The sequence below is a fragment of the Actinia tenebrosa genome, unplaced genomic scaffold (assembly GCF_029948245.1).
Source record: "Actinia tenebrosa isolate PJP-AT-01 unplaced genomic scaffold, QUT_ActTen_1.0 PGA_scaffold11__36_contigs__length_13525064, whole genome shotgun sequence".
NCBI lineage: Eukaryota > Metazoa > Cnidaria > Anthozoa > Actiniaria > Actiniidae > Actinia > Actinia tenebrosa.
The window spans coordinates 3,511,036-3,527,414 of record NW_028292571.1 but is presented as its reverse complement, the minus strand read 5'-3'; the positions used below and the strand labels follow the sequence as shown (position 1 = coordinate 3,527,414).

General features: G+C 41.6%; 1 protein-coding gene across 1 annotated transcript in view; it reads left to right on the top strand.

Annotated features, from left to right (window-relative positions):
- Positions 1–16,379, top strand: part of LOC116289039 (WD repeat-containing protein 75) — a 33,974-nt gene that overhangs the window by 10,701 nt on the left and 6,894 nt on the right. Inside the window, exons 4-15 of the mRNA XM_031695916.2 lie at positions 9,679–9,766; positions 10,773–10,897; positions 11,539–11,615; positions 12,107–12,202; positions 12,464–12,549; positions 12,733–12,888; positions 13,367–13,429; positions 13,767–13,882; positions 14,455–14,562; positions 14,990–15,066; positions 15,529–15,689; positions 15,984–16,093. Of these exons, the coding sequence (XP_031551776.2) occupies positions 9,679–9,766; positions 10,773–10,897; positions 11,539–11,615; positions 12,107–12,202; positions 12,464–12,549; positions 12,733–12,888; positions 13,367–13,429; positions 13,767–13,882; positions 14,455–14,562; positions 14,990–15,066; positions 15,529–15,689; positions 15,984–16,093 (1,263 nt within the window). The remainder of the gene's footprint in view (positions 1–9,678; positions 9,767–10,772; positions 10,898–11,538; positions 11,616–12,106; positions 12,203–12,463; positions 12,550–12,732; positions 12,889–13,366; positions 13,430–13,766; positions 13,883–14,454; positions 14,563–14,989; positions 15,067–15,528; positions 15,690–15,983; positions 16,094–16,379) is intronic.

Genomic DNA, 16,379 nt, shown 5'->3' with positions numbered 1-16,379 from the left:
TTTAGGTTAAATCTTTGTTAAGACGTGCCCTTCAAAGGGGTTATTATTTTTATTTATTATTATTAAATATCCCTAATTATTCTTAATAATAATAAATAAAAATAAGAATGGGATTTGAGACTCTTTGCACGAACCCTACTTTACTATTTTAAGCCGCCTACTAATCCTTACGGGCTTTCCACATATACTTAACAAAGATTTAACCTTATTGTCAACATTCTAAGGCACTCTTTGAAATAGTTTCCAGGCATCCTTAACAATGTCAACATTCTGAGACACTCTTTGAAATAGTATCCGGGGCAAAAGAGTCCATTAAGGACTTTATGCGGTATCCCATATAAGGGTTATTAAATCCTTATTATATATGGAGTGTGAGCGGTGTAACAAGGAGTTCAGCAGCAAGCAAATGTTAAAATACCACCTGGAAAAGAAGGTATGCGCTAAGAAGGCACGCGAAAGGCGTTGTAAGGAGTGTAATCGACTCTTTAGCAGCGCGCAAATGTTGGATTATCACGTAGAAAACCGCGTTTGCCTAAAGAACGTATGTGAGCGCTGCGAGGAGGACAAGAACGACGAATGGCATCGACATCGGTGCCGCGGTAATTACGACCTGCTAAGCGTGGCTTGCGAGGAGCACGGCGACGTTGCTGCACGATGTTGTCCGCAGGAAACCCAAAGGAAGTTAACGCGCCGGAAGAAGGAAATTGACCAGCGCTTTGCGGAGTTTGACTGCGTCGAAGGCGTAAGGTGGGAAGATAGGGAATATTGGGAGGCAACCTGCGAGCGTTGCGGCTGTCAAAGAAGTGACCAGCATATTTGGCAGTGCCTCTACGACGGTCAAGGCGGCTTTAAGGAGTACTTAGATCGCTTTGAGGCCTGGCATGCCGGCAATGAGGCGGCAAGGAAAGCCCGTAGAAGTTAGAAAGGACCTAAGATAGTAAAGTAGGGTTTGCACAAAGAGTTTCAAATCCCATTCTTATTTTTATTTATTATTATTCATTATCCTTAATAATAATAAATAAAAATAAAGACCCCTTTTAAGGGCGCTTGCATAATCTAATAATAATAAATAAAAATAAGGACCCCTCTTAGAGGTATATGCTAGCCTACGCAGCTGCCTTTCTGGGAGGCATTCTAATTACCCTTTCAATATATGGACTGTATTACGTGCGAACCACCTGCAGATTGCATTGCGACACCCAAACCTAAACCGCGTAAAAAATACACCTGCCTTCATTGCGGCAAGGTATTTCTTGAAGGATCCTTTGTGGGGCATTGGTGCTCGGCGGATCCTAAAGCGCAGCGGACCCTATTAGACGTCCTTACGAATGCAGAGGACTCTCAGGCTCATACTTGACTACGTCAAATACCCACCTGCCATCCTTTTTACCATGACTCATAACATGGGTAACGTCCTGCCCTTCGATGGCGTACCTTATCCTATCGGGCGCCCAAAGGGTGTATGTTCTTTTTTTATTCTTTAAGACCAAGCGCAGGCGGTCCAAGTCTTCAAAGACCACGTAATTCTTTATCTCGTAAATCTCCCCCACCTGCAAATCCCTCCAGTGCGTTTGTATGAACTTTAACTCGTTAAATTTATCCTTGTCCATATATTCTATGAAATATCTTTAAGTGTGTTGCCAAAGTCTCCGAGGTTTTAAAGACCTTACAACACCACCTGCAGGGAATTCGTAGGTGTTCAGCATACGCAGTGATCTCCCTGCAAATGACGTCGTAGTCGCTGCTTATGAGCACCTTATAGCCGTTTTCTTCATACCTCTGTAAGAGTAGTTGCTGATCCTCAGATAACCTGCCATTGCCTTTTGGGGTCTTTAGCTCTATGCAGAATCCACAGTAATGCGTATGCGCATTCAAGATCATTAAGTCGGGTTGACCGCGTTGATATCCTTTCTGCCAGCACTTTATACGTTTGCCGTCTGAATCCTGCAGTTCGCCTAGACCAGGGGCTATGAGCATTTGGGGGTAAAACTTGCGGATGTAGTCCACCACCTTTTTATGCAGGTCAAATTCATTTTCTATTTTGAATACCAACTTGTTTGGACCGTCAAACCGCCTTTCATACTTACCGGTTTTCCTTAGCGCGGGTAGGACTTCTTCGAAGACCCAATCGCGAAACTTAACGGCTTGGGGTAACTTAGAGCTAAATATCAGTTCATACAAACCTGGCTCAGATATGAACACAGAATGTGGGTGCATAGAAGCGCCCTGCTTTAGGGCCCTTCCTAACTCACTCGACCTTTTCTGGTACTTTTCAGAAACGTGCTCCCTGATTGCGTTTCTCGTTTTTTCATATCCTAATGCAGCTGCCACCTCTTTTCCCTTAAAGTACAAAGTTTCGCCTTGCACTATGCATTGCAGTTTCGTACCGTTGTTTTCAAATATTTGCAGCATTGTATATCTAAGAAATATTTTAACCTTAATATGCAACACTTTTAAGTTGGTTCATTTCCACGCTCAGTTGCGCGTCAGACACGACAAAGACGTAGCAGTTTATCTTGTCGCCGTCGCCGGCACTGGTGTTCTTGGTGCGCTTGATCTCCAATGTTATGCCATCCTGCGTATTTACCAACCGCAGACCCTGGCCATGTAGGTCTTCGTCGTTAATGGTGCGCATGTCAATCCATAACGCATACTTATCCTTAAAGAATTCCTCGGGGTTAATTTGGTCGCCAAACTTGCGCATGGCCTCTCTGTACACGTCTGCGGGCTTTATCCCCTGGGAGTAAACCTTGTTTGGAACGCCGTTGATATTCACGCCGACGTTAGTAATGTTAGGGTTGTGAAAGGCTTCGGAGTCGCGCTTACCGGCCTCGTAGGGTTTGGCGAACACCAGCATCAACCCCGTGAGACTTCTTCGGGGGAGGTTAATGCTTTGGTTGATAACCTCATCCGTCTTATCCAAGAAGCTAAATGTCTTATACATCACTACGTGGTCGTAAAGGAATGCCTTTCCGGCGCTATATTCCATACCGGCGCTACGTGCGAGGTCTTCAGAGTACACGGTTTCGTATTGTAATTCTAGATTAGTGATAGAATAAGGATCCACGGCTCCACTGATTGCGCTGTCCTTTCCTCCTAGAATGTTCGTAGTGTCCGCCAAGGTTACTTCAAACTGCAGTTCGGCAAGCTGCCTGGGGTAATACACACCATGGTTCGTAATTACTTCAAAGTCTAATGGTATGACGTACTTGCTACCGTACGCAGTTACTACCCTTGTTGCGTCTGCTACTGCGGTTGCGTCACCGGAGTCCGTAGGTGCCGGGTTGGTGTCGCTGCGAAGCTGACGTAAGACGACGCTTCCGATTCCCTGCTCTATCTTCTGCGCACGGTCAAAGGCTGTTAGCCACAGATCCTTATACGTGGTGTACAGGTCGTACCTATTTAAGTCTAAGAGGGATTCCCCGGCGAACTTGATTCTCATCTTAGAGACGAGGTTCCTACCCACGTTATTGACGGTATAGCGCTTGTCCTTGGTGCTTGGTTGTATTGCTAGGTCAAACCTTAACGCCAGGGTGCCAGGAACCAATACTAGGTTATCCGTTAGGCGGGGAACGCCCACATACAGCGTTTCTCCAGGCTTTGCGCTGCTTGGCGTAAAGGTGACCCGATGAAAGGTGCGTTCTGCCTTCAGTCCGCCAACCTGCTTAGGTAATACGTTGGGATTTAACTTTGAGCTTATCATATATAATGGAAGTAGAAGGAACGGATTTTGACCCCCTTACCGAAGAAGGCCAAGTCGATATTAACGATGAAGAATTTGATGAATGGACTAAAAACGCGGGGGCAAAGCCTTTGCTTTACGACATGGCCTTGATAAGCAAGTATGGCAATAGGTGGAAAAGCTTCAAGGCAGCCTTGAATCGCATGTGGCAATCAAGGAACCGCGGCAGCCCCGTCCCCGAGTACTTGGAACTTCAAAACACAGACGAAGCAGCCGCGCGGGAAACCGTAGAGTGGGCAATGCAAGAGCTAACGCAGCGCTACGACAACTTTGATGCTGACGACGTAAAGCTTACGGAAAAGGGAAACAAAGTCCTCATAAGCGTCCAAGACTTAAGATTTCCCGACAAAGACCGCTGGACAAAACCGCAAAACCTCTTTGATGAGGAGGGCAACGTTAGGGGCGACGTCTCAAGATTAAGAGGCTTTCAGCGTGCTACTAGAAGCATGTTAGAAAGGTTGCAAACCCTGAATGAAAAGGTTGCGCTAGAAAGGCGCGCTATCGAACTGCAAAAGGCGCTGGAAGAAAAAGAGGCGGCGTACGAAAAGCAAAGTCGACTACTTGCTAATGCTGAGAAGAAGTTTAGTCAACGAGACGTAAGAATGGAAGAAATGACGAAACACTTAGATCAGGCTTTACGTGATCGGGATAAAGCAGAAAGGGAGTTGGAGGAGGCTAAGAAATCACATGCTCCGACGGCGGCGTTAGAAAAAACGCTAAAGGAAAGGGAGTCAAGCTATAAAAAACAATTGTTGCGGCTGGGTCAAAGTAAAGACGAAAGCATACTGCAAATTAAACGAGAAGCCGAAAAGGCTTTAGATGAAAGGGATACAGCTCGACAGGCTTTTCGCCTTGCTCTGCAGGACCTAAACATGAGTCAGGAGGAAGTTAGGAAATTACAAACCACCATAGAGGGTTCTTTGGTGGAGCGGCGGCAGTTAGTTGCTGAAATCAACATTAAAGAAGAGCAAATCCAGCAAAAAACTCAGGCCATCGAAGACCTGGAAAAAAACATATCCGAAAAGTAGGAAATAATTGCGGACCTAACTCGTACCGAAGAAGAAAGGGAGGCTGCCCAAAGGGAAGTAGAAACCCTTCAGGAGAGAGTTGCGGAATTACAGGCACAAAAGGAAAACCTGGAAAAAGAGCTGGGGCTTACCACCAAGGAAAAGGTAAAAAGAGCTCTGATGAAGTATGGTATTCCGCTGGCATTTGCGGTTGCTATTTCGAGCGTAGTAGGAGTCATCCTATCCACGCTTAAGGCTACGGGCGCGGGCGTAAAGAAATTAGGCAGTGGGCTGACGGACTTGGGAAAAAAGATGGCAGCCGGTCTTCCTGGGCTGCTGGGTTCGGTTGTTTCCTTGGTACTTAGGGCCGGCGGAGAACTGTTGAAGTTCGTGGGGAATAACATTTGGATCTTGGTCGTCGCTATTGGAGTGGTACTCCTGAAGAAGATGAAGGGTTAATCTTATCCTCATGTATTACTGGTGGCTTATCGTCGTCAGGCGCCCGAGGCGTCCTCGACTGGGGATAAGTAAAGATGGTATTTGCGCCGCCTTGATAATGCGGAACTAGCGGCAGCACGCTCATGGTGCTAATGGGCTTATGATTCCAAGTAGCATCCGTCGAAGGGTTAACAGTCGGGGCGGCATTTATTCGTATGCGGCCGTTACCATCGCTGGGGCGAACTTGAAGCTTTGCATATTGACAATTAGCTATCATATGGAAAGTTACTGGTGTTATGTCTTCCCCTTGCGGAGGAACAGGCTCCGACGAAAAATGAGTTGGATGCCTGGTATTACTTTTTACCCTGTATGGCGGCAACGGGTGGTTATTCTCATCAACGATCCTAAAACCGGCATTGCATGAGTACCCCGCCGAAATACAAATAGTGCACATGATCAATCCCAGGCCTCCAACCTCCACCCACAATCCGGCGTCTTGCCACTTGTCGCCCACGTACTCCTTTTCCTCCAGGTAATGGAGAAACCAATCTTCCTTCGCGTGTGGATTCATATATTTAAAGGCTAAGCACCGTAAGAGTGCTAATGGTAGCGTGATTATAAGGTCGATCTCTTTGGTCATGTATGCTATTTATCGTTACTACGCCCGTGTCGTCTACTCTCATTTGCAGCTTTACCTTCCCGTGGCAATCAGCAACCATGTGGAAAGTCCAAACCGAGATGTTTTCGGCGCTGCCGGGGTTGGGCTCTACGGAGAAATGCGCAGGCTCCCTGTTGTTTGTCTTATTTCTCATAGGTTGCAGTATGCCATTGTCATCCAGGAACCTGAAGCCCACGTTGGCGTGACTGCTCGTGCCAATGCAAATACTACAAAGGATTAACTTCTTCCCTGAGTAGTTCAAGTCTACAGCCATGCCCGTGACATCAACCCAAGATGCCTGGTTGTATTTTTTCTCGCCTGTGTAAGTCGTATAGACGCAATCTACTCCAGCTACGTAGGGGTTGTTCATCGCCATATATAATAGCTCAGACCAATGCTTGCAGCTGCTAGACCGGCTTTTAGTAAGTTATGGTCATATTCCTCGGTAACCTTCTTTACTGGTTTCTTTGGTGGCTTTTCTACATGCGCCTTCTTTGATGGTTTTTCTACGTGCTCCTTCTTTGGCTTCTCCACGAAATGGGGAATGTTCCTAAGAGTGTCAGAGTTCACGTCATTCACCCCAAACTTCATATCCTTAGTAGCTCGTTGAAGTTTGTTGTTGTAACCCACGACGGAATCGGCGTTGATGACCAAATTACTTGGCATTAGCCAACAACCAGGTGACAAAGCGTAATCCAGTCGCACTTTAGACTGCTGCACTGCAAGTTGATATCTCTGCACCGACTTAGAGATCTCATTCTCGATAACAGCGCTTTCGAAGAGGACAAGGAATACTTGTTGCGTTTCCTGTGACGCACCGGAGGCATCTACGATGGGGCTGCGAGTGCTAACCTGGGCCCCTAGAATGCAGTAAACGAAGGCTTCAATACTTCGGTTAATCCTTGCTTGGTTCTTCAGGCCAATACCTTTCGCGGCAAAGAAAGGCGCCCATGGATATTTCTCTTTGCTTTCTATGAAGTAAATCAAGTCACCTTTTGACGCTTTACCCCCTAAGTCGGAGAATTCCCATCTGCTAGGATACCCCATACCCGGAGTTTCTATGCTGGCGCCAACATACGAAGCATAGGTGTAAGTCTCTCCTAAACCATGGGCGGCACCCTCTTTGTTGCGAAAATCAGGGTTGGTAAGCTTAAACTCATTCCTTAATCGCTCCCATGCGACTTTGTCATATTTGTTATCCTTCGGCTTAAAGATAGTGTCACTAGGAAGCGGTGCTCCTAACTCAAACAATATCCTACGAATAGTAAAAGCAACATGAAATCGCAGGAAAGGAATATGGAACATGTCCGCGGCTATACCGCATCCTTTAGTAGCAGCCCAGACAGCAAAGTTTAACTGCTGCGGCCAATACCGCATGTTGGGACCTGATAACCATTCTCTGGATTCTTTCCCTGAGGTATGTTTCATGGCAGTTTCTCTAAAGATGTCTCTGACTTTTATTTTGAAAGTCGTAGGGCCCACGGGGATTTCTAAGGAGGTAACCATCTTAGCAAAGTCATTTGCGCCACCTTTGTTATCGTAAAATGGGTAATCCTCCGTTGCCGGTAATAAATTCTCTGGAAAATTAGGCTGCCTTTCTTTATGCTCGGGTTTTGGGTTCTTTGGCTCCAAGTCCGCATTGCTGTACATTCTTTCGCCGTTATAGTAAATCCCATCGGGTCTTCTTTCGAACTTACTAGGGTCTGCATGCGGAAACATCTTCCTAAAGGCTCTCCAGTTGGCATAATCCCGGTTGTCGTGATGTGGCTGCTCCTCTACGTTATTCCCAAAAGCGTCGTACATTAGTATATATAATGGATGTTATACCATCAGCACCTCAGTTGTACCCAGATGTTCCCTATACTACACCTAACGAACTAAACGCCGAAAACTTTCGCCTGAATAAAGCGAACTTAATCCTGGCTTACTTGGAAGGGCAGGCAAAACACTATGAAAAAGTTAGAAAAAAGTACGTTAGAGCCCGGAGTACGCTACATAAGATTGCGATAACTTCAGGATCCATATCTGTTGTGTTAACGGGCTCTGGCGTTGCTACTTCGCTTACTGGGCCGGGAATAATCGTTGGAGTTCCTTTGGCCGGCGTTGGGGCAGCTTGTGGTATTATTTCGGCTGTTGCTACGGGTATTATGAAAAAGCTATCCACGAAAATATCCAAGCATGACACGACAATAGCTCTGTCTAGGGCTAAAGTAAATACTATTACCGACCTTGTCTCAAAGGCTTTGCGTGACAGAAAGATAGACGACGTAGAATTCTCGCTTATTCTGGCCGAAGAAGACAAATACGAGAAATTAAAGTCGGACATAAGGAATAAAAAAACAGTCGTAAAAGATCTTTCCGAGGAATCTCGCAAAAAGATCTACCAGGAGGCGAAAGAAGAGCTTCAAAGAAAGCTTGCTCAGTAAATATCATGATAGGATTCTATTTACATATTGAACGTCAGTCTGGAAATTACGCGTAATATAAATTCAGTGAATTATTTGGCGAATTATTACACGTAATATGAATTATTTGCATAACCTTATTTGGCAAATTATTACGCGTAATATAAATTCATCGTATGAATTACGCGTAATATGTTATTGTCGCCTCGGAATCCATCCTAACAGGGGGTGGTTGGGGTCTATTTTGTAAAATATTTCGTAAATTACGTCAGGGTAATAAGGAATATCCTTATCCAGCCGACAAAACATCCACTCGGCTTTTGTCATATCAGAAACCTCAGGAATAGACTTACCGGTAATTTCAGACAAAAGATAGGGAATAGCTTTGTAATATTTCCCTAGCTTTAATTTTTTCAATGTCTTCCGTAGGCTTTGTGGGGTTGGCTCTTCTAAATGGTCTATGATTTTCTTCTTTACTTCGTCGCTTAAATATATCGGATGTAAACCTTGGATATGACTCATCCAGTCCCTGAAGTATTTTAATCTCTTATATGGCGTTTTCTTACGACCTCCATTGGCGTAATACTGCTCTCTGGTAGCATTTGGTACGGCATTACGAATATTCTTACCACACTCGTAACACTGTGCTGACGTGTCGTCTTCTATTTGCATTTTCTTACCACAACACCAAAAGGGTTCTGGCTTAGGTACGATAACTTTAGGTCTTAGACAAATTATGCAAAAGTCGTTAACGAACTCTTTACATTCTTCGCACTCCATATATAGACTAATATATTTAAGTGCGCTGTTGCCCTCAACCACACTTGGAGTGGGGGTCGTCCGTAGGTGGATTTTTGATACGGATCTTGCCCGTGTTGAGATTGCGCTGGAACCCCCATTCCCTATACTACTTGGTAAGAGGGTTGGTCTGTTGTGCGGGAGGTGGTGGTTAAAACCTCAGCTGGACCAACACTCAGGGTCTTATATAAATAACTGAGGAGAAGGTGCTGCCTTTGTTATAATATCTGCAAATGGTTAGACCTTCAAGTCTTCTTGGATAAGGAATTTAAACCATAGGCCCTGTCTCCCAACCCTTCCTAACCCACAGTAAAATGGGGGACATAAAAGAACCTGTTGAATTATTCATGTAAGGGTAGGGGATTGTCTCCCGGTTCAGCAGCTTATTCCCTGTCTGGAGGCATAACACTAATGTACCAACAAATCACTCATGATTGTAGGCTGTATGGCTTCTACTAGCGCCTTAATATGCAGCCCCTAAAGTCCTCCACTGGTCATTAATGTAAAGTGCATTGAGACGTTGTATAAATGCACTATACAAGAACCTCCCATTATATTAATTAATGATTCATTTGTTGTCATGTATTGAGTAGAAACCAAAGCTTCTCAACTTTATATTTTTGTTCTCAGAAACTTGAATTCAGTGATAAGTTACTTGGTGTTTTTTCTCATCCCAATTATGAAGATTCCTTATTTATAATCAAAAAAATTTACAAAGGTATAGTAAAAGTAATAAAAGTGTTGGTTTTAGATACATTATGTTTATACAATGCAGTTGGCATAAAAATTGAATGTCAAGTGAAAACTAAATACAAAATTAATATCTATTACCGTCATTTGCATTACTACATGGCCACCCCAGACACAAATCGAGTTGTGTAGTTTGCAATAGACTTCTGTCAATCATTCATGTTGACGCCATTCATACACGTTTGGATCAGTGAGTTGGCTTTTCTATCAAACTTTCTCAGTCAGATATCAGGAAGGAAAGTTACGAAAGCAATTGCAAAGAGTTTGAATACATCCAAGTAGAATAAGGTGTTTGATTGACGGCAGTCTATTGCAAACTACACAATGCGATTTGTGTCTGGGGTGGCCACGTAGTAATGCAAAAGGCGGTAAATACATTATTGATCAGAAGGAATAGGAAATGCACACCTGTACTGTGTGCAGTTAATTAGAGCATGTGGAAATTACTTGATTATGAAATACAGCCTGTAAAGAAGCATAGAATATATTATGTGTAGCATTGTGTATGATGTGTGCTCTCATTAAACATGCCTCTACCAATTCAGTGCAATCAGAAAGCAAGGTTTAAAAAATCTTTTTACTCATACTTTACTTGTATGGTTGAAATTTTGAATTATGGGATAGCGAAGAGGTACTTTAACAACGTAGAATTTATAATAAAGCATTGAGTGATGGGGTTACATTTTCAAATGATTCAAAGTCTTGGCGTTTTGCATATAATTATTGTTCTAACTAACAGCAATCTCAATTGGTTTTAGATGTGCTTTTCATTGAAAAAGATAAAGTCATATAAAAATATACCCTGACAGCTAAGCAATATATGATTTTTCCAATAGCTGTTCCTTTGGTAACTCATAATGTCTTAGTTAAAACAAAAGAATTTAAGATGGCTGCCATGTATGTATAGTATTACACACACATATATATGTATCAGTCAAAAAGTCTATAATTTTATTAATGACTTTATTTTAAAGGTAAACGATGGAAACCCACACTTATACAGGTCCACTTGACAAAAACAGATGAAAATGGAAAACCAGAACAGAAGAATTTATTCAAATTTACAGGATTACCCAAACACTGTTGCTTCAGCAAAAAGGTTTGAACCACTCATTCATTTCCATTGCCTAACTGTTTTTCTAGGATATTTTTTTAACTACACAATTTGGTAGGGTTAATAGAATCACACAGGGAAATTTCTTATCAAGGCCCTTCTAGATCAAATAAGAATTTAGAAGTTGGTTTTGGTGAAGGGAGGTAAACCAGAGAACCTGGAGAAAATGGACAAAACAACTTTACTTGCATACATGTATGACGTCAATGGGAATCAAACATGTTTAGCATTGGTCAGGGGTGAGAGCTCTCACTTTTACAGCACCCATGCTTACTTACACTAGGTAAGGAGGGAAGTATGTGCCCCTTACTTTTTAGTGCAGTACTTTTAAGATAATTGAATGTCATAAAAGATTGTTGATTTGTTTACTTTTTTATATAGGGTGACCAGACAATTCCTGGGTCCTCTTTATGCCCCAGGGCCCAGTTGTACGAAGCAAGGATAGCGCTATCCGGCGGATAAATCCTTATCCAGTGGATAAGTCGATGCTGTTATCCAATAAATTTATCCACTGGATAAGATTTATCCATTGGATAGCGCTATCCATGCTTCCTACAACCGGGCCCTGCTTCCTTATAATTACAGTACATACTTATTAGTAACTGTTTTGTTTGATGTGTTTGTAGGGAAGGTACATAGCATATTTGCATAAGAGGGGGGAAGAACTTGGTATCTGGGACACAAAAGCTAATGAAGCAAAAAGGTAATGTCACTGGAGCTACATGCAGATTACCTGAGTCTCATGTGCAAGATATACATAGTTGAAAGGGCTGCATTTACAAGTAAGGTGGTGTAGACCTACAGGTACACTAGCTTGTCTCTCACTTATGGGGTGTCTGGTTTGATTCCTGGACTTGACATCACATGTGAGTAGAGTTTGTTAGGTCTCTCACTTGATTTGGGAATTTTTCTCTGGGTTCTCTGGCTTTCCTCCATCTGCAAGACCTAACAAGTAAAACTAACTTTCAATGATATCTGTGAGTTGAAATGCCATGACTTAGGTCAGCCCAGAAGTTGTTTCAGGGTTTGATCAAATTGGCATTTGATTAGTCAATGCTAGTACGTACTATTAGATACACACAGGTTACAAAGCTACTGTAGTTAGAATTGCCCAATGTTTTATTTGATTTTGACCAATATTAATATATTTTAAATTAATATTTTAATATATAAATGTATTAATATTTTTTTCAGTTTCTTATACAAAGATTCTCTTTTTACTTGTGTGGCTTTTCATCCAAATGAAGCATGTGTAGCGGTAGGAGACCAAAATGGTCGAATAATTATTTGGTGAGTTGATAGTCAATAATTATTACAGTACATCCTAGAAATGCACTCAACACTTCGATGCAGTGTAACAACCACGATACAAATTGATTGCTTACTGTATTGTTCCAGAGCATATCGGAAATAAAAATTATTTTAGTCTTTCCCTCTTTGGTTGTTGGGTGTACTGAACCAATATGAAACTTAAACTCCTCTTTGCACCCAGGCTAGACCACAATGCAACAGTGCAGAAATGGTTTATTTCAACTGTATTTTTTTATCCAGGCAAGGAATAGAGACCAAAAAACCTGTCACGATGCAGCTCCATTGGCATGCTCACCCACTGGCATCTGTAGCCTTTACGCATGATGGTACGGTAACTATGGCAACTAGATGACAGCCCCTTTATTTATTCTTAAAGGGCAGGAATATATATTCCACTATCTATCAATCCATCTATCCATCCATCAATATATTCACTCATTCATCCATTCATTCATCCATTCACATATTTTCTTCATTCATTATTCATGCTTTTTCATTAACGCTCACAGGGTCGTATATGATATCTGGAGGACAAGAAGCTGTACTAGTTCTTTGGCAGTACAGCTCTAACTCCAGACAGTTTTTACCAAGAATGGGTTCTCCAATAAAGCATGTGGCTTGCAGCCATGATGACTCGGTGATTGCAGTCAGTCATGAAGATAATGGTGTGTAACAAATCAATTTTGTGTTTTTGTTTTTTTATTGTCTCTATCAATCGTTCCGAGTCATTTTCCGACAGCTCAAGGAAGCATAATGATGCACATGTACTTGAAGTTATCTTGGCCAATTCAAACAGAAAATACTTTGATTGATAATTGTATTTATTGTGAGTCATATGTGTATAGTTTCAGCATTTTAATTAAATACATTTCAAATGCTTGTATCATTAGTAGTTAAAGTTACAGTTGTAGTGAAGGATTAACTACTCATTGACCTGAAGTTAGGCTTTAATCGATGATAAACTTAACCTAATTGACAAACATGGCGGCTACCAATACAAAAGATCGCTGACAATAATAATAACTGACTCATAAGCCACATGAACCCCAAAACCATATAAAATGTGCATAGGAGCGAATGCGGTTATCAGGACAACAGTCAGTTCTATTTTTAACTAAATTCAAAATTCCAACTTTTTTCCAGTTATCAAGCTTGTGTCTGGTATAGACCTTAGTCCAAAGCACACCATACAAGGCTTACGGAAATGTAAGAAGTATTCCATCTTTGCTACCAATAGATTGACTTAAAACTCATCAGAGAAAAAGTCAATGGTCTTGAATTTAAAAATTATAGTTATCATAAAGTAGGTTTTGGTGGATATGTCAATCAATGCATTTTGCCCTTGAAAACTTTATACTGTATTTTCCAATAATGTCATGGAAATGCTTTGATTGACATCTCATCCTCCAAAACCCTATTTTGTCACTATGGCAAATTGTTTGATTTTGCACTTGATTGGGAAGCACAGTCTCTAACTTTGGATTCATATGTAAGTTTATATACTTATTTATTATGTTCTATATTTTTCTTACCTCTCTTCCAGCTAGTTACATGCAAAGCAAACTTGTTTTTGACCCTCGTACTGGGACAATGGTGCTGAACAGCATGCCAGGAATTCTCCAGTTTTACGACCCTTATCTTGACAAGGGCATTTTTGTTGTAAGTAAAATATAGCATTATGATCATGGAAACGCTTTACGAAGATGGCCAAAAGGAGCTTTTAGTGGATGTCAATCAAGGCATTTCCATGACATTCTATAGGCACGTGCTCTTATAGCTTTGTGTTTTCCGACCACTAAAACCTTCTTCGTGGTGACAGAAACAATTGCTAGAGGGCGCGTGTGATTGAAAATGGCTGTAAACTTAAAGCCCCAATAGAATACAAGCATTATATTTCTTGGCCCAGAAATTAAAGCACAGTACAGTTATGCAAGTTGGATCATATTTAGAAGGATAGATATAAAACATGTCTTTTTCTTGGACGTCCAAGCTAAAGGGCATTTCAAAATTATCTTTTTTCTCATGCCTTCAGTAAATTCAAGCCTTAGAGTACTTTTCATTGCTCTGCAACATCTTCGTTACTAGATTCAAGACGTCTGAGATAATGGCTTTAGTCATTCAAAAGTTGGATCTGAAAATGTCTGGGTGGTAGAAGAATAAAAATTGGTTTAAAGATTCCTTTCAATTACATTATTGTACTGATTGTTCCTTTTCGGTGAACTCGTTTGCAGGTTGATGTCGTCAAGCAGAATTTAATTTCCCAGACAGAAGATGAAAAGCTGTTTTTTACGCTGATACATCATGTGGCGTTCAGTGAGACTGGTGACTGGATGGCTACTGTAAGTTTCATATTAATGCATTTACTCAAAAATTCATGCGAAAAAAGAAATAATACTCAAGGGAATTACATGTGGTCTGGTATGGGAAAACACTGGACCATCACATCCAACTAAGAGATTATAATAATGGTCTTAAAGCACTATTGGGATGTATATCCAATCAGAGTACTTGAATTTATTACAGACATGTAGACTAATGGTCACAATACGGCACCATAAATGAATCATCCTCAATAGAAACTCCAATAGGTGTATCACATTTGAATATAGTTCCATTCTGGTCTATGTTTATAATTTCCATTATGTCTTTCTTTACTACTGTCTACTGTAGATATTCTACCAGGAAACTTGCTAAGTTGTTACTAATACATTTACAGTAGTCAGTAATTGTCTTGTTTATATTTCTTGCTGTAATTTACTGTTACAGGTTGAACATAGGAAGGACCATTGTACAACAGAAGAGACACGGTTAAAGTTTTGGGAATTTAATGCAACAAATCAGTGGTACACTAATCCTAAGAAAACTTCTCACTCACATCTAATCACTTACACTGTACCATTTAATTATAACTAACTATTAGCCATTCCCAGCTTGAGGAAAAAACGGGGCCAAGTTAGCATTGCAGTGCATTTTGGGGCTGTTTTAGGGGACATATTTCCAAGAAGGCATCTATTTCTTCCTTTTTAAGACAGCCCCAGAATGCAATGCAATGCCAACTGGACCCAGTTTTTCCTTAACCTTGTAACGGCTTAGGATTGTGGCGTGGCCAATGGACGCAGTAATTAATCCCATCTAAAGGCAAGCTTAAAGTCCATTCACCAGAAAGAGTGTGCTAAAGATTTTGTGATTTGCTAGGAAATGACTTGATATTAATCGTTGTCAGTGCCCCAAAAAGCTTTCGTGTAATAAATTCCAACCTGAAAGTGATATTTATGCTAATGAGGTTTACTCGTGTTTATATATAGTTACTCCATCAATACCATTATTGACACACCTCATGATCATCGTACAGTAGCAGTACAATTTCAGCCAGCCAGTCAGAACAGTGAACCAACAATGGCTGTCACAGCAGGACATGATGGGAAATTCAAAGTCTGGGTATTAAATGAAAAACAAGGTGTTGCTGGTAAGGTGTAGAAATCTTTGTTCTTGGGTCTCTTTGTTTTTTTAAACAAACTCTGGGCTGATCTCAGTCAAGGCATGGCTAACTCACAGATTGAACCCTGAAACAATATCTGGGCTGATCTCAGTCAAGGCATGGCTAACTCACAGATTGAACCCTGAAACAACCTCTGGGCTGATCAAAGTCAGAGCACGGCTAACTCACAGATCAGATTGGAATTTACCTGTCACTCAAACCAAAGGACTTCCAGTAGTTAATAAATCATGCTAATGCTATTAACATGTACTTGTTCAATAGGAACAAAATTTGTCTGGGCATGCCAGTCAGTTGGATACTATAACGACACACCATGTTTGGATGCTGTGTTCTCAGAAGATGGTCAACTCCTAGCCATACCTTATGCTCAGGTGAGAGCATAACCTAACTTTATTCATAGCACACCATTAAGAATCCAGCTAATATGAATATGGGAAAGGTTTCCCCATCAGGCATTTCAGCCTAGGCATTTTCAGTAGTGTAGAATAAAATAGTTTTTAAAAAGAAGTAATAGTTAAACAGTGCTTTCTTGTGGCACTCCAATGAATGCCCCACTTGTATATTCTTAGGCTGCATTCATAATGTATGGCAGAGGGGGGAGGGGGGCAGCAGAGGGGAGGGGGGGCAGGTGAAAATTTGAAAATCCCCTCTAAGCAA